This window comes from Oreochromis niloticus, linkage group LG3, assembly GCF_001858045.2.
Source record: "Oreochromis niloticus isolate F11D_XX linkage group LG3, O_niloticus_UMD_NMBU, whole genome shotgun sequence".
Classification (NCBI taxonomy): domain Eukaryota; kingdom Metazoa; phylum Chordata; class Actinopteri; order Cichliformes; family Cichlidae; genus Oreochromis; species Oreochromis niloticus.
In genome coordinates, this window is record NC_031967.2 from 28,468,487 (window position 1) to 28,489,717 (window position 21,231).

The 21,231-nt window shown below is 40.7% G+C and overlaps 2 protein-coding genes and 1 long non-coding RNA gene across 4 annotated transcripts; 2 read left to right on the top strand and 1 right to left on the bottom strand.

The window, feature by feature from the left end:
• Nucleotides 1-2,479: 2,479 nt before the first annotated feature.
• On the bottom strand, nucleotides 2,480-3,604 carry LOC100702659 (complement C1q tumor necrosis factor-related protein 3). The gene is made up of 3 exons (XM_003454751.5): nucleotides 3,346-3,604; nucleotides 3,092-3,220; nucleotides 2,480-2,841 (listed from the first exon to the last, which is right to left on the bottom strand). The coding sequence occupies exons 1-3, from the start codon at nucleotides 3,563-3,565 to the stop codon at nucleotides 2,561-2,563; spliced, it is 630 nt and encodes a 209-aa protein (XP_003454799.1). The 5' UTR covers nucleotides 3,566-3,604; the 3' UTR covers nucleotides 2,480-2,560.
• Nucleotides 3,605-5,374: 1,770 nt separating this feature from the next.
• On the top strand, nucleotides 5,375-7,457 carry LOC109198671 (uncharacterized). Of its 2 annotated transcripts, none has more exons than XR_003219534.1 (4): nucleotides 5,375-5,390; nucleotides 5,646-5,750; nucleotides 6,129-6,303; nucleotides 6,526-7,457. It is a non-coding gene; the product is annotated as an uncharacterized LOC109198671 (long non-coding RNA). The 2 variants fall into 2 exon arrangements; XR_003219533.1 differs by lacking the exon at nucleotides 5,375-5,390 and adding an exon at nucleotides 5,476-5,497.
• A 9,987-nt stretch (nucleotides 7,458-17,444) lies between these two features.
• LOC106097148 (uncharacterized) lies at nucleotides 17,445-20,446 on the top strand. Its single transcript, XM_019354039.2, has 2 exons — nucleotides 17,445-17,487; nucleotides 17,676-20,446. The coding sequence occupies exon 2, from the start codon at nucleotides 17,816-17,818 to the stop codon at nucleotides 20,444-20,446; it is 2,631 nt and encodes an 876-aa protein (XP_019209584.1). The 5' UTR covers nucleotides 17,445-17,487; nucleotides 17,676-17,815.
• The last annotated feature ends 785 nt before the right edge of the window (nucleotides 20,447-21,231 follow it).

Consider the following 21,231-nt stretch of genomic DNA (forward strand, 5'->3'; position numbering starts at 1 on the left):
AAGTTGTATGTAATTAATGACACATTTAATTAATTAATTAATGATGCATTTATCTAATTCATTTGGCACTCTTGTTCCTGCGGCTGTCTTCATGCGAGGCAAGGAGCAGAGAGACACATAGAAACACAAAATAACACAGACGAACTGACAAGGAACACAGGCAGGCACACACTAAAAATACACACAAGGTAACGAGGGAATGACACACTAGAGGGGAACACAGCTGAACCTAATTAGACACGACGAGACACAGACCTTCAAAGTAAAACAGGAAGCTCACAAACTGTTTTACAAACACAAACTCAGAGACACGAACAGAGCACAGGGGGTAAACAACACAGGTAGGAATAATAAAACACTAAACACAAGAACCAAACCCTAAGAACTAATACAAATCAGAAGAAACTAGAAAATCATGACAATACACTCAGAAACGCTGGGTCAGCGACCCAGGACCATGACAGTCTCATCCATCCAACTAGGGGGCGGGGTTAGCACTGCCACTCCAGCTTGACTAACATCTGATTCATTACTGTGCAAAGTAAGTCAAGACAGGTCGGTCCTAGATAATTGATTGCTATGAACTGGTGAACTATGAACTATTTGTGTGCAAATAAGTATAACTACATATATGGGAAACAAACAGCTTCACTCTGCCATTGTCATGTTAAATCTATTAATTGTTTCTCTTACATCAGTGAGAACCATTTCATATCTGTGGTTTTCTTTGACTTCTCTATCATGAAGCAAAACTCTAAGATAAGTTAACCATTACTTTAATAACATCAGTGTGGATGTGAGTTGTTAACCCTTCATGACCTATTTAGTATTTGATTAAACAGGTGGTTTCATGAAGGACCCTGGTCTGCTGCTTCCAGTAAAGTGGTACCTCTTAGCTCACAGTAGATACACCTGTGGTATGAATTTCAAAATCCTATGTTGTGTCGTTCTAAAGTTATTGCATTCACAAACTTGTGTGTCCACACACCCAATGAGTTGACTACAATACTCCAGCAGCCTTTTCTGGCTCAGTGTAAAAATCAAACAAACAAGCAAAAAAACTATTTATTTCACTGTCTTTGTGACAGCTCCGCCTCACTGGATTCACATTAATCTATGAAAGCATAATTTTCACCGTTGCTGTTCTGTTATCAGTTTCTTTGGAGGCTGCATGGAGATAATGTCTATTAAGACATCTACTATCTATTCACAGGCACGCTACAAGATAACATTTCTACTGCAGGTCTGTTTTTAATTGTAGCTGTGGGTGAAATGCTCACATTTACAAGGTGACATGGTGAGGTATAGAGCAGTGATTTAAAGTATTGAAACAAAGGATTTTTTAAAATCAGGTTATTCTAGCTCAAATCATTGCAGCCTATTAGCCTAATTAGTAGTGCAATTGCTTGTGGCCAGGGGTGGCTGGGTTTCTCCTTTGATACACAACAAGCACCTTCAAAGATACTGCCTTGTTGTTGTGTAATACACATATATTAGTCACAAGTTTGTAGATTTTATAACATGTTGTTTCTGAGTGGAAATCTCAGTGGTTGGAGCTTTAAATACTAGTGGATGAGTCGCTCCCTCTACTGGAAGAAGGGCACATTACATGACATACATAAACGATTAATCTTTTCTTGAGATCAGTCAGTTGTTGTTTTAGGAACCTCTGCGCTTGAATGCCCAAGAACCCAACAGGTCCTACCGACTTAAAATACAAAATCATTTAGAATCATGATGGCTCTTATGTTTTGATTTCTTAGGTAAACATGACATGACTATGTGATAACAGATGTTTATCTGTGAAACCAAGTTTTTAAAAAAAAACCAAAAAAAAAAAACCTTTGTGATCTGAAACAATTAAGAATTAATCATGTATTTATTCATGTCAGCTAGACTGTATATATATTCTTAATTGAGCTATTTAAATTTTTTTTGCTCCTAGTCAAAATGACCCAAAACACACCATCCTGCCTCCACTTTGTAGTGTTTCATTGTAGAGCAGCATAAATCATGCTACTGGCGTTAATGTAATGCTCTCAATATTGCTGAAAGATGCACTACAGGCAGCAGCAGGTATACTGAACCAGTCTGTCAACCATATTTATTACGCCTCTTTTTTTACAATTCTCTTGGAGTTACCATTTTCTGGCAACTGTAATAGGTCAACAGCCACTTTTGTAGGTGTAATCCAAGCATGACTGCATCTCGTTACTTTGAGTTGTTACTGGTTTTCCTCTGAGACAGAGACATACCACATCATGTTTCAGTTTTATCCTGGTTTCAGAGATAGGAAAAATGGCTTTTATGAATCTTCCCCGTGAACTGTTTCCAGACATAATGCTGTTCTTCCACTAGCTACAAATAAATCAAAGACAAGTTTGTACTTGTACACATTTAAACAGTCTTTTACTATTTTGACCAGCATTAAATCATTTACCAACACAAAAGTGAAGTAAACACCATGTTCAACCGTAGGTATGATTTAAATGTGTTTTATTGGAGCACACACAAGAAACACTGCAGCTAAATACAATTTCAAAGACATGTACATCTATTTTTAATTGGTTTTTTTGACCAAAAATCCACTGAAATTTGTTACTGTGCTGGATCTATAGACATGTGAATTAGCCTTTAAGCGCACATAGACTGTATCACCCTGCTGCAGCTGCAGGAACACCGCATTTCCTCCATTATCAGCCGCGTCAGCTGACTGGTGATCATGGATGTGCAGTATCACCTCATTGTTCTTGTACAAATGCAGCGATGTTTTACGGACACCTCCAGAATGACAGAAATAGGTAAAAAAGTACACACCTGAAACAGGTGCTGTGAAGATACCTGGTGAAAAAAATGAGAAAACTCTTTTAATTTTTTGTGATTTTCTGAAGAAGCAGGTTTTACACGTGCAGATTCAAGAAACACCTCAGTTAAACATTTATAATATCTTTAAATCTGTTTTATTTTTCAGAATCTGCAAATGTGAACCTAAATTTCTTATTACTGACTATAAACATGTAAAACCACACAACACATTTTTCTTTTTTGGCTTTATTTACTTCACTTACACAAACATCAAGAAGAATCTTACCTGTGAGTTCGTTGTAGGCATTTCCAGTGTTTATAAACACTTTATTGTAGATTATAGTTTGGTCTGTGTTAAAGGGACCCAATGGTGAACCTCCCCCAATTCCAGCACTGAATATGACCATGTTTCTCTCTAAAAAAAAAAAAAAAAAAAGAAATGCTTATTTCAGATTAAAAGTGACTCTTTACACCATTTGTTTTTCAAAAAAAAAGTGTAAGATCACAAAAATACACTTCTGCTTGAGTTTTGTTCTTTACCCTTTTGTTCCAGCTGCAGAATGCGACTTTCGTAGCCTGTCAGCCTGTTTTCAATGTTCATCATCTTGGTTTCCAAAGAATGTATTTTTTCTCTCATAGCACCAAACTCTTTGGCGTTATTACACGTGTCGACGCATGAAGGTGATTGTGTTTCGATAGTGCCCTGGGCCAAAGTCAGACCACAACACAACAAAACCAGCAGTAAACTGCTGGGATTCATCGTCCAAATGATCCAATTTCACCACTCATAAGAATTCTGATGAAATATCTGCTTTGGTTTCTTATATTCATCTCCTGATCAGCTATTAATTATTAACATCTACACGTGTACTTTTTAGACGTTTTTCTTAGTATTTGTTATCTAACTATGTCAACTAAGATCAATGAAAGAAATCAATGAAGAAAGAGTGACACGTTTACTAATAACAGCATGGACTAACTTAACATGAACCATTGCCGTTACTTTTAAAATACATACGCTTTCCTTTAAGTATCATCAGCTTTATTTCAAATTGATCTCTGCTACACTGTAACCTACACTGTTCTTTACTTTAAATCCAATGCAGCAGAGCAGTGCTCTCATCCAACCTTTACACGACACAGTTGGTTTGCCTTAGTTTGTTTTGCAGCACGTTTCATAATATGAAAATAACATGAGAAATGTACAAAACCAAGGTCTGATTTAAAAACTTGTAGGACGACACACAGCCTGGACTTCTTCTTCCACATAAAGGCCAAAGATCATCAGACATTCTGACCAGTGAAGACAAATCATATGCAGTCTGTACGTGTGTGTACGTGTGTGTGCGTGTGTGTGTGTGTGTGTGCACTTATTGTCTTGCACTGAGTTCATAGTTAAAACATTGTAGCTCTGAGACACAATAGTCTGGTTCTTTTTATCTGTGTTTCAGGTCACAGAAGTGAGAAATAAACAATAAAATGGCAAAATACAACTTTGTAAACTTGATCCTGTGTTACTCACTGCCCTCATCTCTGATTATTAATAATTCACATGGCTGCATTTATGTTATTCATGATCAACTTTTAATTATTATTATCCCTGTCAACTTATAAAAACTACAGTATGTGCAGCAGAGCAGAATTTTGGACCATTTTAACATAACACTATATATTTACACAAAGCAAAAAATGAAAGCATATGGATTGCTGCGGACAAGAATCAAGTCAGTTATTGCATGAATGTAACTTGGATTGCCATGTTGTCAAGAGTGAATATTATGTCTATGCAAAACTAAATTATGTCTCAACTGAGTAAAATTTTAGATTTAATAATTAAATATATAATTGGTACCCTACAGTCATATAAATTATCTCTCTTCTGCAGAAATTCAGTTTCTTTCTGTGTCAGAGTCTTTTATCATGATCAGTGACCATGAACTTTAAGTTATATCAACAAACTGTTTACTATAACAAAGAGCAATCACAGTATTTTAGCAGCCAAAGCAAACAGCTAAAATGTAAACCATCTACTAGACATGATTCCAGTGGGTTATACTGGTGGTGAAACAGCTTGAACAGAGACCATTTTTTTCTACTTAGAGAAAAATGTTCTGTTTGTCGTTTCGGGTTGTTATAATACAAGTAATTCTTTACAGTTTTAGTTACTTAATACCATTTGTCATCTGGTATAATGTTCTTTTTTAGATTAACTATTGATAATGTGGTGTAATCATTATTGTTTTTTAAACAGGATGCCAATAAAGAAGTGTCTAAAGATAAAATTTTAAATTGGTTCTTTGCTAAGTTGTAGTATTAGCTGTGAATACTACAATATGAATTGTATGAAGCCTCCCATAATCTTTAAATGATCTCTATAGTACTGAAAGTTACAAAGCGGGCACCAAAGATTTCATCTGTTTTTGGTCCACCAGGGGTGGGGGAACGCCAGTTCTCAAAGGTCACTGTCCTACAGTTTTTAGATGTGTCTTTGATCCAACACAGTTGATTTGAAATGGCTAAATGACCTCCTCAACATGTCTTGAAGTTCACCAGAGGCCTAGTAAGGAAGTAATCATCTGATTCAGGTGTGTTGACCCAGGGTGATATCTAAAACCTGCAGGACACCGGCCCATGAGGCCTGGAGTTCCCCACCCCTGGTGTAGACACTACACTCATTCATCCTTTGAATTAGGTACTTTTTTATGCCCATAATGGCAAATGGACAAAATATAACAATATAGATAGATAGATAGATGTTTGTAGCTATTTTATCTCTGTAATGTCTTTTGTCTTATATACGTCTGCCTGCCCTTTTACTGTTCTGATTGGCTGTTGTTTAGGGAGGATGTTTGGTTGTGATGAAAGCTTATAAAAGAGGAAAAGAGAAATTGAATTTTAACAGACTACAGCCCCACTTCATTTCCCCAACACCACATCAAAGAAAGGTAAGCCAACTTTCCTGTCTCTTATTCTGTTGCTCTACATATTCACTTAATGTTGTTTATGATTCGTCTGTGTGTGTGTGTGTGAATGTGATTTTTTTTTCTAAATGTGCCTCTTCATTAGGAACACTTGGAAGTGCTGTCCTACTTTACAGGAATAATAAAAAGCAAATATGGAAAAGGAAAAATGACTGACTCAGTTATTATAAAAGTTCAGTTTTAATCAGCCCTGCTTATTTGTCTCAATGTACAAATTATAATGATAATATCAGATGTCTATGGTAAAAGAATAACACAGACTAGTACTGCTATTCATCATCCCAGCTAAATTGATTTTAAACACATTACTCGGTCAACGTTGTTTTCTTTCTTTCACTGTAGACAAAATGAACGTTGCTGTCTTGACTGCCATGGTCACTGTAGCCCTTGTCCATCTGGGCACTACGAACTCTTTACCTTGTCAAGACAGAAGCTCCCGAAGTCAATATGACGAATTTATCAAGAGACACATCCTTCAAGATGAATTTAACCGAAGTCTTCCAAAAGAGTGGGAGAAGTGAGTTAAAAAATTAATAGTTCCCTCCTTGTAACGACCAAACGAATATAATATGCAGACAGCTAAAAAAAGAAATAAATGTGATGATGATGATGATGATTATTATCTTTGTTGTCATCAAGAGGATAACTGATTTGCGATTTAACTAGGTCACGTGAAGATGTTTAATGAGTAATGTGTAATGTATCTTGATTACTGTGTAATGGAATACTAATTTTACAGATATTTGAAAAAGAAAGGCCTCTGGTGCAGAACTCCGGTGCAGTCCTTCATCGAGAGTAGAGATCGGGGGAATATCGATGGGATCTGCAGCCGAAATGGTCGACGCCTAATTAATGCCTTCCCAGATAACTTGTGCATCAGCAGTTCAAACATACTAGTACATGACATCGAGTTTCAAAATGGCTGTGAACTTAATGTGAGATCACAGCAAAAGCCTGTGATTGTGGCCTGCAATAATGTTGAAAACCGCTGCCGCCCTGTGCATTTTCAGAAATACCAACAGCAAATGCCAAGCAATATGCCCTGCATGTAGCCACAGTTGATGTACTAATTAGTCAATCAGGCTTTTCAAGTATAATCTCAAGCTCAAAAGTCAAACAAATGAATAAATGTATCCTACAGAGCTTGCTGAATGGTGCAACTCTGAGTATCTGTCTTCCTGTTTATTTAATGTAACAGTGAGTTCCTTTTCAAATAATTTGAGTAAATGTTCAAAGTCATCCTTGTCAGTCATTGTTGTCATTTTTAGAATGTTGGCTTTATTCCTTGTCAATTTGGTTAAATATTTCAACACAATTACCATAAAGAGTGAATCTTACGCATGTTTTGTTGTAATTGGGAAGTCTTCGTTACTGTGATTCAGTCTTGTTCTCCACGTGCTGTGCTATAGCTAGTCTGGCCTTTATCTGGAATCCATTTTTAAGGACATGTAAAACAATTATAAAACAGTTGTCAGCTTTTCTTGTCTTTCAGCTGTTAATACCATTAAATATAAAACCATCTGCAGTCTGAAGGTGTGATGAAGGTACATACTTATCTGTAATTATTTTATTAGGTGGTTATGAAGGCCCGGTGTCATTTTCTTGTACTACTGTTAGTATGTGAATTTACAGGGTGTTTGCATATCCTGAAATAAACATATGACAAAATTATACTTGTGTCTGTTTGTGCAGTGTGTAGATTTGAGGTTGTGAACTAAGGTATGTTAACGCAAACCGTGATTCTTTCCTCATTGGAGTCTCCAATTAAATGTATATATATATATATATATATATAGATATATATATGTAAAGAGCAATCAGAGCTAGTGCTTTCAGGTGTGATGGTTGGCAGTCTTCTGTTTCTGACATTTCCACCACAGTTAACTCAACGCAACTCTAACCCTGTTTAGAAAAGCCCAAAGGGTTTGGGGTTTCTTTTGTTTTGTTTTTGTTTGGGTGTTTGTTTGTTTTTGGGGTTTTTTTTGGGGGGGGGGGACAGCATGTCTGTAAGACCCAGTGACTATGAGTTATGAGTTTTGCATACAGCGGCATAACTTTGCTGGAACACTGCATTTTCCTCTGTTATAAGCTGTGTTACATGGTTAAGTATATTATAAATGATGCTTTTCCATTTATCTCTCTTTCTTTAATCTTTCAGTTTCACTTTCAAGGCACCAAACTTGTTTAGGACATGTCACACATTGGGACAGCATGGCAGACCGCTTAATAATTATGAACATCCTGTTAGTCTTTATTATACAGGAATGTGCAAAGTCTCATTCAGACCTTCATTTCTTCATGTTTTGATAGGAAAATTGGAAATTTATTAAATGCATGCAAAAATAAATCGAAAATAAAGGAATAAGTGGAAATACAGAATACAGAATACAATTCTTACTATTCATGTGTGCCCTTCCAGGCACCTACCCATATCAAGATAGCTCTACCAAAAACTTGAAACAGTTTAGTCCTGTTGTTTGTGCAGTTCTGGACCTGCCTGACCTCCTTGAAGCACTCTGTGTAACAGTATTATTACATTTAGAGGTTATGAAAAGTGAAGGTTAAGAGTATACCCTCTCATACCTGATGAGCATTAGCTGTGCTTTAAAGACTTGTTTTGTATCCAGTGGCAAGGGCGTAGATTTGGTTTTGGCATTGGTGGGGACGGATGATTCAACCACCGAACCCTGCGCTGTTTCTTTTTTTTTCCCTTTTTTGTCTTTGCTTCTTGATAAAAAAAAGAGGAGAAATATACTTGCCTACATATGCTATTCTACATGCTTTTAAACCATTTAAAATTACAATTCATAGTTTTATATGTGAATTATATAATGTTAAATTACTATTAAACAAATGACTGATTTTAGACTTTAGTGTACTTCAGCCATATTCCATATAAATCAGGTATCATACAAAAATAAAAACAGCTTCAAATACAGTCATGACAATAAAAGAATATGACTTTAAGGACTTAACAACATTACTTCAGTTATACTACACCAACATCTCTGATACATTAGCACTAAGGGAACACTGACTGACCTGGTGGGTTTTGTCCATAAAACTACTCATCTAAGATTACCACAAAGTAAAAGATCTCTCAGCAAAATTATGCAACATTTTAGGCACTATTGCCCCGATCAACTCCGTGAGCTGGGACTTTTTATTCTAAACATGAACTACTGTTACAGCAACAGACATGGACTACTGGTGCCCCACACAACAACTCAATGTCCACTTGCCAACCTTGAGACCTGAGAATTAGGGAGACATTCAAAGAGGTTTTTACAGTGTTTACTTATCGGAAAAAAAATAAGTTTAATGTCACCGGCCTGTTACGGGGGTGTCCAAATTCAGAGGGTGCGTCCACCTGATGACCCGGCCTTCGCGGTCTAAGTGGGCTGGGTCCTCCGAAAGCCGGGTAGACCGGAAATGAGCGACTGTGAAATTGGGGGGTCTAGCCTTCATAATTACGTCACCTCTGCCGTCTGCTCCTTGCTGTCTAAATAAAATAAAATATAACCGGACGCTTGCGTAGATTCTCGACCATCTCACACTTCTGTTTAATCAGTTTTCTGTTTGACATTTATTCAGCTGTGTGAAAACCCCGTAGGAACCCTCCCGAGGGATTAATAAAGTTTTATTTAATCTAATCTAATAACTTTAATCTCAGCCAAACCAATTTACTCACGAACAAATAAAACACTGAAAAAGGCCAAACAATAACATGTTTAAGTTATTTGAAGTTTACACAGCTACATTCTCGTCTGAAAATATGTTTAAAGGTTATTTCGCGACCCAGAAAGAGTAATGAGAGTAATATTAATACTTAGTAGCTGCAGTAGTAGCAGCTATTGTTGGAAACTGGAATTGGCTGGGCCAATCTAGGATATGGTTTTTCAATTTTGTTGTCTGGGTGGAAAATCGGGAGAAATTGGGGAGAATGGTGGCTCCGGGAAATTTTCGGGAGGGGCACTGAAATTCGGGATTCTCCTGGAAAAATCGGGAGGGTTGGCATGTATGGCCTGGTATTGCCTGTAACGTTATTATGACGGACACATTTTATGAGTGAACTTGATAGGGCTGTTCGATATAACGATATATATCGGATGACGATAGAAAAACGTCTATCGTTTCATTTTACGCTATCGTTTGTTTCGTGGTGTCGCAAAATAAACTGTTTACGGCAATATTTTTCATCGTTTCGATGGTCACTGTAGTGGCTATATTAATTTCTTAAAGTTCTCTCTTTCTCTTATATTTAATATAACCACACTACGGACGGACAAGCGCTTGTTTTTATGCGTTGTCGTTAGCAACAACGACGGTAAAACCACGGCGTGTCCGCTTGTTTATTTTCCACATAAACCTTTCACAATAAAGCTCAAGATCCTGTTGAGACTTTTCAAAATAAACTGAATCACGTGAAAGACGCAGAGTATTTACGGATGAGAAGAAAAAAGAGCCGTCAGGTGCTAAAAAAATAAACCTTAGACTCAAACGTTAGAACAGGCTTTTCCCCGCAGCACGCTGTGTAATAAATACTCACAAAGAAAACAGCGGCCGTTACAACTTATGTCTAAAAATGTATAGTTTCATGCATCAGCTAAAACACTCGACTCCAGGTACACGACGCCCAGCTGGAAACACTTCACGCAAGTCGAGCTGCCCGAGATTCACAGAATTTACAGAAAATGTTAAATTTTTTTAATTTATATCGTTATCGGACAATAGATGTCTTAATATCGGGATATGAGATTTTGGTCATATCGCACAGCCCTAGAACTTGACTTTAAGTGACTTACAGGTTTCTTTGAAAAATACTTTCTTATATCCAGGTTCTTCCTTTTTGCTGCCATCCTCCTCTCCTCCTTGCAGGTCCTCGCAGCGCAGGCTTGCCGCTGCTAAAACTAAACAGAGCTCGCTAAAAGGCACAGCCAATCACATTGGCCATATTTGTCACATGAGGTAGGACTCCATTAGAGAACGTAATTTAACTCTTTCTGCACCGCTGGGTGAATGAAACGTTGACAGGTCATTTTTTTCTTTCTATCGGGTTTGTATTTCTTTACTCGAAGAGATCAAATTATTGGTGGGGACAATTCAATAATTGCTGGATATTGGTGGGGACGTGTCCCTTCCGTCCATGCCAAATCGACAATCTTGGTCAAATGCCTTTGTCAAGTCTATGAATAACCCAGCCACATATTGCTTTTTGTCTGTGAAATTTGTGATGTATTCTATAGAATCTAATAGGGCCAGTGATGTTGATCTGCTTGATCTGAATCCGTACTGACTCTCTGTGAGTAGTTTATGTTTATCTATAAATTTTTCCAGTCAGTTTTTAAACAGTTTTTCAAGAATTTATGAGAATTGAGGTAATAAAGAGACAGGCCTGTAGTTTGTGAAATGGTGTTTGCTGCCAGATTAGTATAGAGGTATAACTTGTGCTATTTCAAACGGTTTTATAATAGCCTCAATGACTCTTTTAACCACTATCATGTCAATATCATTACAATCCAAAGATTTCTGATTTTTACATTTTTTGACAATTTCAGAAACTTCATTTTCGTCAACGGCTGTGAGAAACATAGAATATGGATTTCTGTCAATCAGTGTATCCGGTTTTTCCTGTGCTTTCCCAGGATCAGTGATTGTTCTTGCTAAATTTGGTCCAGCAGTTACAAAGAATTCATTGAGACTATTTGCCACAATGTCCATATTGTATTCTTCATGGTCATTACAAATGAAATACTTGGGATAGTTCTTTTGTCCAGTTCCACGTTTTATAACACTGTTCAGCATTTCCCATAATCTTTTAATATTAATTCTATTTATATCTAATTGCTTCATATAGTATTCATTTTTACTATATCTAAGTATATTAGTTAACCTATTTTTATATCTTTTGTATCTGATTTCAGCATCTTTTGCTCTCGTTCTTAAAATTAATCTGAAAACTCAAACTGGAGATCATTTGTGCAGTATTTTAATTTCTTTGTATTGTCCTTCAACAAAATAAATATGTAAACTGGTTTGTAAACTGCTTTGCAAAATTTAATAAACTGATTACATGTGTTATTTTGCTTTGTGTAAAAAAATGCTGCATTACTGAATATACAGAAGACTGTAACTGTTACCTGTTACTGGACTGTAGGCATTGCCAATATTGGTAATTACCCCTTTGTAAACTAGGATTGTGTCTGTGTTGAAAGGTCCAGTATGTCCACTGCCACTTAACGTTGCACTGAATATTATCTTGGTTGCTTCTGTGGATGAATAATATAATACATTTATGTAAAGCAGGGGCGATTCTAGGATCAGAGCTTTTGGGGTGCTGAGCACCCAGAGAGCTGCCCAGCCAGGCAAGATAAACTTTATTCGTCGTGATGAGACTTCTTCCCTGTCTCTGTCAGTCCCTGCATCCTTAAATGTCTCGCCTGCAAATTTCTTTAATAAGTCATAAGATTCTTAAATTCATCGAGTCTATCTGTGCCTGGGTCCTTGTCACAAAACATGACATCACTGTTTTGTATATTTTAATACAGTTTAATAAGCATATGCTTCAGCCAATAACTTTTGATTAGCCTTGTCTCGTGCTTTCTTGCTTTGTGGTAGATCTTTATTCTGTATTCACTGAGATATTTGAATGCTAATCAATAAATCAATATTCAATTCTTTAAAAAAATTCTAATCCCCATGTTTGTGAAAGAAAAGCAAAACACTTTTTTGAAAAGTCTGCAACAAAACCATCAAATCTGATAAAGGTTATTTGAATGCTGCAAAAGAAGAATGGACTGGAATAAAAAAATACATATCCTAACCTTAATTACTGGGGGAGAATAATGAATGATGCTCATAGTGAGTAAAAAGTAAACTGAGTGCATTTTTTGGACAGAGATTCACTTTTAATGTGTATGTATAATACAATACAGATATATAAAAAATACACTCCAAAAATAGAGTCCTTGAAATTTACAAATGTACAAAATATTAATTAAAAAAATTATAAACTTTGCCTATGGTACAATGTATAGAATGTATGAAAAGATCTTTACTACAGATACTACCATGGCTCTGCAGATTTTTTCCTTTATTTTAACCTGTGTCGCCTAACCTTGAGGTTGGCAAATCTGTCACTTTTTGGTGGTCAACTCTGTCAAGCAGTTTAACAGTTTCTATTTTGCCTGTCACTGTTCCCTGTCTCTTTTCTTACCTGGTTCTTCCTGACCTTGTACTTTCTCCTCACGTTCCCCTCTTTCCTCTCTCCCTCTTTGGACTGACAATCACACACAAATAGATTGTATTCAATTGGATGAAAAAATTACATTAATATGAAAATAATACTATTAAGATCACCAATAAAAAAGTCCTCTCTCAGTGTACTTTCAACCAAAAGGCAAATGACCAAACCACATGTACATCTAATAAAAGATATAAACATTGAAACACTGATCCAATATTATTCTTGATTGACGGATCATTTGATCTTTTACCTGAATGTGGCTCCTTTTTTTGAAAAAAACTTCCTTATATCCATTATGAACCTGGCTGTCTCTCTGTACACACACACACACACACACACACACCAGGAGTTATAAGGTTAAGGGGCATCCAGTGAGTTAGCAGTTAGTACCTTGGATTTAATATTGGCACAAGCACACATGACAAAATAACCAGCTTCTCTCATTCCATTTCAAACAGGACAGTGGTAACAACAGTAGGCTACGGGCAATTTTAAGTTTTTTAAATTTAAATAGGCTATATAAATTTCAATGGGAGCAACAGGGCGGTCAGATTTTACTACAGAGCAGGACGGATTGTAGGGTAGCAAACATCGTCGGAAAACACGTTTTCAACACTGCAAGTTACCTGGGTGTAAGGTTTTCCAGCTAAAAAGAAACATGGTCTGACTCCTACCTAATGTGGAAAAGAGGAAATTGCTTTACTGCTACAATATATTAGATAGCATATTAATCAGCATTAATATTATCTCGTATAGCTTTAAGCTGGTCAGATGACAGTTAATACACGAACACCAGAGTAATCATTTAACACGCTGACACCATATTAATCCTTATTACAGGTGCAGCATAACCACTTTTAGTATTATTATGTCTTTATACACACATTGCAGTCCTGTGCTCATAAGGAGTTGAAGCTTTCCCAGGTAATTAAAGGTCTCAAGCTTCATTCAGCGTGACTGTCTGGGTGACACATTGGTTAAAAGCCTGGAGCTTAAGAAAGATCGCACACATGCTTACAAAACACACATATATCACATATAACCTAGAACTAGATTTAAGCATAGGCCTGAATGTACTGAGCAAACATGTTGCACTGGAGCTTTCTCGACAACAGGTGACGCGTGGAGAGGGCCAGCCCCTGGAGACTGCAGAGGCCAGAGTCCATTGCCTTTTTTGGAAGAAGATGCCAAAAAGAGGAACCTCGATGTTGCACTTTATGCTTAAAATACATGAATGTTCTGTACATGCAAATTATGTGCTTGTAAACGCTAGAAGGGGCGTTATAATACCCTGATGCTATAAAAGCAGTCTGAAGTATAATTTTGGCGAAGACCCTCGCTGACATGTGCAGTGACTGTCTTCCCGCGCGAATACTTCAATAAAGATCGCTTTAACCCAAATCTTCTGGACTGTCTTGCCTTTGTACTCTCCACCAATTCTGAACCCGTAACAATTGGTGCATTGGCTGCGGTTGGAAGGGAGAGACGGTGTTGGCATTGTGGACGTCCAAGAGGGTCGCATAGACGGGATCCGGTTATCGAAGTGAGTGGACAAACGGGCAGCCCATCTCAAAAGGTAGGCACTACCTGTTGAAGTATTCCGAAGTGTGCCGAATTGGATGTTTAAATTAATGTCTACTCATTAGATTACTGGTGAATGTTTGTGTTACGATCATTTAAGAAGTTGTCATTCTGGGTATTATATGCATATGGAGAAGTACTGAATATAAGAGTAAAAGGATTAAGAGAAGTTACAAATGGTTGTGAAGAAGAAATAACTGTAAAACAAAAGTGAATCAAGACAAGTTAAGGTATTTACAGTGATAAAGGACTTTAGTGTGATAAGTAATTGGTGTATTTTGTGACTATAAAGTCACAATTGAATATAAAGCCGGGCTTGGACACCGATATGGTGGGGTTGTGATTTTCGGGGTGTCTTCAAAATAATTAAATTAATACGGGACTCTGGGAGTCTAACAAGTGCATTGCTCAGAGGTAACGCTTGCCGGAGTCGGGGACGCTTAGACTCCGTCCTCTATGAGGGATAGTCAGTTGGTCACTGTGGAGCTTGGGGCACTCCAGAATAACTAGTGGTTCGCCCACTTTGCCGTTCGGAACGGTTTATGCACTTTTTTGGTCAGTAGAAACCGGGTTTCGGGCGTCTAACTTTAAACTTAAAACTTAAGGGAAGCCTGGGATGTGGAGTGTCCGCATAACAGGGCTTTTCGGGTTGAGTTGATTGATGCTTTTAAAATTGTGTAGGGTTTTAGATATTTGGCCACGGCCTGGGGCCGAGACTGGTTACAATTGATTACAAAAAACTCAGGGAGTTTGTCGGTCGGACTGTTATGGTAAATTATTTCTAAATTTGGTAGGTTGTTCACTTTCAGGCCTTGTAAATATATTTTTTCTTTGTGAGACGTCGTTCGGATATAATTTGATACTCTGTATAGGCTGTGTATGGCTCTGGCTGAGACGAAATAAGGAAGTGCCGTTTCAGAGTGTGTTTATGTAAATGAGGTGCCTGTGACTGATTTAGACTGATATTTCCTGTTTACTAATGAGTGACTAATGACTGACTGCAGAGCCTGGGTTAAGCAAGACGTGTGTTGGGGTTATCAGGGAAGATTTGCTTTGACTTCCATTTTGTCACAAATGATGAATGATCTAGGCTGTGGGTTTTGCTTTACTCATTCTTGAATGCTATAAGACTTGCTGAAGTTCATATGACTTGTGTTTTTGATTGTCTATACTGACACTCTTTTAATATTGCGTAAAAGCTTCTGCACATACACATGTCGGATTCGGGATATTGTTTACTTCAATACACACGGGCAGGGGATTTTTATGTTGTAACCTGTCGATGTCGCGTTGTGGCTTTAGGGATTCCGTATGCCTTTTCAGTTACGGCAGTAACAGGGTCATCAGAGGAAACTTTGGTTGATTTTGCATGTAGTAGTCTTGTTATCTTTCGGGCGTTGGCATTATACTGTAGACAGCAGAGAAATTTAAACCCCACGGACGCCGAGCAGGACTTTTCGGCCTTTTGTGGAATTGCTTTCAGGGATTTTGACATTCTGTTCGAGTGGCAAGGATAATTGCTTGTCTCCTTTTGCTCGCATGTTCGATAACGGCTCTTGTGTGGTTGAGTGTACCAGGACAGGAGACGTTGTTAACGTCACTTGTCGCTGTAACGCTGAGTTTTCTAACATTGAGTATGGCTTCACAGTAACTGCGGCAGTAAGGCCTTCACCACAAGTGTTATTAGACTTTACCGCTCGTAGCCTTATTATATTTCGGGTGCTGGATTTATACTGTCATCCCGACAGAGGTCCCACTCCCACTGACGCCGAACGGGACTTTCCCGCCTTTTGTGCTTCCGCCTTTCGGGGTTTTGACATTGATTTTCAGTGGACCAGATAGATTGCATTGTATTTCGGCTTGATTTTGCTCGAGATACCTTTGTTTTGTAAATACACTAATGTGCACTGCCGTGTAGATTTCATGGCTGAAAGATACCACACAGTTTTGGGGGAAGGACGCAGGGATGTCACCGGCTTTACTTTCAGTCTTGTGTTGACTCCAGTAACGGACGGACAAACATGGTGGGTGGAAACAGAAGTGCGTGTCTGCTGTGAAGTAGGGCTCACGGAGCGTGACTACACTATAATTGTGAACTTGACTGAAACAGAATTCCCCCTGTTATTACATGAGTGTTTGCGCTTGGTAACAACACTACGTGAGATTGTGGAAGAGAATAGTGAGGAGGCCGCAGAACTGTAAACTGATAAACATTTTCTCTTATACGTTTGTTCATTTCCCATTTCCTGTTTTGTATTTTATTGTATTTGCTTTTGGTGTGCCACATAGCTGTCGTGTCCATACATAAATTTGCTCTTGTGTTTCAACTGATACAATCTTACTGCTTACAGCGCACACATTAACGCAGTGACATGCTGACTTTTGGGCACTGCAGAATAACAATTACTCCCCTGGGAGAGGGCCAGTTTAGAGCCAGTCGTGTGTTTCGTGGAGAACGTGCGGACGCACCAGATGACCCAATTGAAATTGAAGTCGCGACCACTATCACAGAATCACAAATAGCATGGTGGTTGACCACGAGCTTTGCATTGTTTAGTACAATGGTAGACCTGTGCGAGGAGGTCGACACTGTACACTGGGCCTCTCCGGACGAGGGGAGTGGAGAAGACATTTAGGAATGACCATGTTGTGTTACGATAGCTATGCATTTGGGGTTACTTTATACATGTTTGTGTTATTGCTTTACACAGTTCAGTTTGACTGTTAGACAGTGGTGGATATTAGATGACATTTGCTGGAGACATGCTTGGTCCCTGGAGAGCTAGGGTGTGGTTCCTGTTTGCTCACTAAAGCGTGACAGGCAGCAGCTTTGTTTCCTGACAGGCACACCAGGGTCCCTTGAGGGCTGTAAAGGTTTTGTGCATATCGTTAAACATGTAACTAGAGGCAAGACACTAAGATAAAAGTTATTAAGTTTATTGGTGGGGATCATTTTCAGGTTTATGTCATCGACGGGATCTGGGTTGTTGCTCAGGGGTTGACTGGGCAGATAATATTGTGTGGTGAGGCCTGAGTTCACTGTTCTCTGTGTCACCAAGCAGAATTAAAAAAGGGAAGTGACTGCTAGAGCGGAGAGACGAGCTCTGAGGCGGAAAAGGGAAGTGCCGGAGGGTGACTGGCAGGGAGGAGCCGACAGCAGCCATTTTGAAGAGGTACGTGCTGTCTTGCAGGGAATCGCGAAATGGCGGACAGTTCGGCCACTGGACAGAGACGTTACAAGACATTGAAGGATCAGGTAGTGGAGCTGAAAAAGGCCATAAGGATGGCCTGCACAGGTACGTCTAAAGCAGCCGAAAAGGAGTGCCGAGCCATGGAAGCAGAGGTAAGCAAAATTTTTGACTTACAACACAAAGGGACAGATGAAAGGACAGCTCTGGAGGTTGTGCTTAGAACGGAGGGAGAGAGATGTGAGAAGAAACTAAAAAACTTACAGGATGAATCAGGAGGCCGCTCAGTCAACCGGAAGACAAAAAAGGAAATGACTGCTTTGAAGGCAATGCATGGCAACTGCTGCAAGTGGATGATGATGTGCAATGCAGTGTCGTCCTGGATGAAAGACAAAGTGGAACAGCCTGAGCCAGTAAAGGAAGAGGACACGGTGAGTATAATGAAATTACTGCAGAAACTACAGGAAGACAATGAAAAGCTGGAGGACAAAATGGCAAAACTCACGTTGAAGGGAGAAGAAGTGAACAACCCTCGAACACCAGCTATATACCCGTGGATCCCACAACTTCCCAGCGCCCCGCCACAGCTTGGTGAAGCGGAGACTCCTCCCCCTTATGTGATGCCAGTGATGTCCTTAGACGGAGGACAGGTGCATGGCCCTGATGGACAGACGGGCATTGTGATAGGAGGACTCGTAAATGTCGAGTACCCAGGCACGACCAGGCCAACCCAACCTGGAGAAATGACGGTGGTGGAACCACACAACAGGGAGAACGCAGGGACGCAGACGGCCTGTGCCACAGGTCCCGGTGTGACATCGTGTAGCCGGGCCTGGACGAGGAGAGACTCACTAGGAGAAGCAGCAGGGCCGGGGGTGTCTCACACCGGAGCCTCACCCGCGGTTGCGACTGAAGAGGTGCCCTCGCAGGATGAGGAAGACGGAAGGTCAGAATTGGTCGAGCCGCCGCACCAGGAAAGACAGAGACACTACCAAGCAAGCAAGCAGAGCACGAAGAAGCAGGATAGGTGGGACGGGCAAGTTCATGGGCGAATGCACGAGGACCGAGACGCTCTACTGGCAGTGGTGGAAACGCTGACCGAGGTGAAGCAGAAAGCCCTGAAGGAACTTATGGAAGAGGAACTGAAGGACCAGAAGACCTCACGCACAAAGCATAAGCCCTTGACGAAAGTTGTGGAGGAGGACATGACAGAGTGTAGGACTTCATCAGAAGAGGACTTGGATGAAGAAGAGGAGGAAATTGAACGAAGAGATGCCTGTGAACCGGACAAAAACCTGAACTTGCGCAGTAGAACGGTGCACAGACGTCCAACTACTAAATTGAGGTCCACTGCCAGAATGAAACGCAAATCAGTGTTTGACGTCGTGAGGGGCTCGGGGAAGACCAGAAGAGGCAGGTCTGTGAACGATGAGGAGGAAGGCACGAGACCACGTTGGGGTATGCCGCTGATAGTAGGCCCCAATCATGAACCGATCTACCGGGCATACAAGGTCAGGGATCTGGAAGCACTGGTTAGACAACTGCCACCCATTACAGAAGGAGGAGCAAAGTGGCTGAGGAAACTGGACATGTTGACAGAAGGAGACGAAATTGCTATTGGCGATTTTCACGCGGCCGCCGGGAGAGTGATGCTAGGGGGAGCACTGGCGGACGTGGAAGAAATTGCAGGAACAACCAGTCACGCCAACAACATGCCATATCGCGAAGTGCGAAATGCCCTAGCGGACGCAGTGCGTGAGAAGTACCCGACCCCAAACACTGGCGCCATTCCCAAAATAACCTGGGATCCACAACACACACCTAGGGAGTTTCTAGAAAGAGCCAAGGAACAGTGGATGTCGGAGACAGGGATACATCCTGGCCAAGAAGGGGAATCACGGGCTTGGTTTAGAGCTGCGGTGCTGGCAGGGCTGCCTAAGCAAGTGAGAACTGATTTAGAGAAGAATCCAGACTTTGCTGTCGCGGACTCCACCCAGTGGGAGCGGCATTTAACACACCGGCTGACGCTGGAACGGGATGAGGTGAACAAACAGAAAAAGGAGTTGGAAGAGGCGCAGGCGTGGCTGGTGAAGTTGCAGCTGGCGGAAGCAAAAGACAAAGCAAGTGAGAAAAAGAAGGAAAGTAAGGAAGCCACAAAGAAAATGATGGTGGCAAAGCCCCAGCCTGATCCCGTGCCTGAGTGGCCAGATCTGGACCCCAACCTCTATCCTGATGACCGCTGGCCCGTCAATGCACCAAGGCAGAGACAACCCGCGGGAAATTGGGGGGCGGCTGGACCATACAGGGGGCGTGGTGGTTACGCCGGGAGGGGACAAAGGGCTCGTGGTACGGGGAATCCCAGCTACACGTCTTGGAATGCCTGTTACAGATGTGGAGTTGAAGGACACTGGGCGCGAGACTGCCCCGGACCAAGCCAGAACAGCCAACAGCGGGGCTACCAAACCCAGGCACGTGGAGCTCCTAGAGGAAGAGGCGCATACAGAGGTGGACATCAAGCCCCTAACCCAGGTGCAGCACCAGTCGCCCAGTATCCAGTGGCGGACTGGGGCTGGGGGGAGAGCAATATTGACGGGGCCCTGAGAAACCGGACGGTGTGGGAACGGCAGATCCCATGCTGTCGATGACTGTGGAAGGAACACCACTGACCTTCCTGGTGGACACTGGAGCGACCTACTCAACGCTTACATCCACACCGAACAGTGCAACACTCTCAGACCACACTGTGAGCGTGGTTGGTTTCTCTGGGGTTCCCATGACTCTGCCACTAACTGATCCAGTACTGACGAAGCTGGGGAAACAGACTTTGAGGCACAGATATGTAGTGTCACCACAAGTACCTGTAAATCTCATGGGCAGGGACCTGCTCGTGAAACTGGGAGCAACCATAATGTGTTCTACAGATGGACTCACAGTTACTCTTCCGGGAGGCAGACAGTTCCCGTGCCTGGGGACACATTCAAAGACTCAATATCTGATCCAAGACTCTGAACAAGCTACCGCTGACATTTACTGGGGAAGGCTGGTGGAAGACGGCATTCTCAGACAATATGAGCTGTGGAGACCCTGGATAATGAGCCTGGCCGTCTACACCCCGCCGCGTGACCCTTACCACGTCACTCTGTTTTATGATAGGGACGACGATGACACATACCGAGAACAATTTGAATCTGACCTCGAAGGTCAAATTTGGAACGTCCGTTGCCAAAACATTTATGTTGGGCCGGAAGGAGTAGCAGCTGCGGTGAAATTAACGGAAGAACAACTGCCTTGGTACGAGATGGGTTCCGATTCAGCTCCCCATGTCACATTGGCGGTCCACATAGGTCATCAGGCTAGAGAAATGGGACCGATGGTCAAGCGGGCCCTGGAAAACGGCTCGTGGCAAAGTACTCAAATTCCGAACGTTTGG

Coding starts and splice junctions, on each gene's coding strand:
- LOC100702659 (XM_003454751.5), bottom strand. CDS start 3,565: ATGAATCCCAGCAGTTTACTGCTGGTTTTGTTGTGTTGTGGTCTGACT. Junction 3,221..3,345: donor TCTGCAGCTGGAACAAAAGG/GTAAAGAACAAA, acceptor TTTTTTTTTTAG/AGAGAAACATGGTCATATTC. Junction 2,842..3,091: donor TGCCTACAACGAACTCACAG/GTAAGATTCTTC, acceptor TTTTTTCACCAG/GTATCTTCACAGCACCTGTT.
- LOC106097148 (XM_019354039.2), top strand. CDS start 17,816: ATGGCGGACAGTTCGGCCACTGGACAGAGACGTTACAAGACATTGAAG.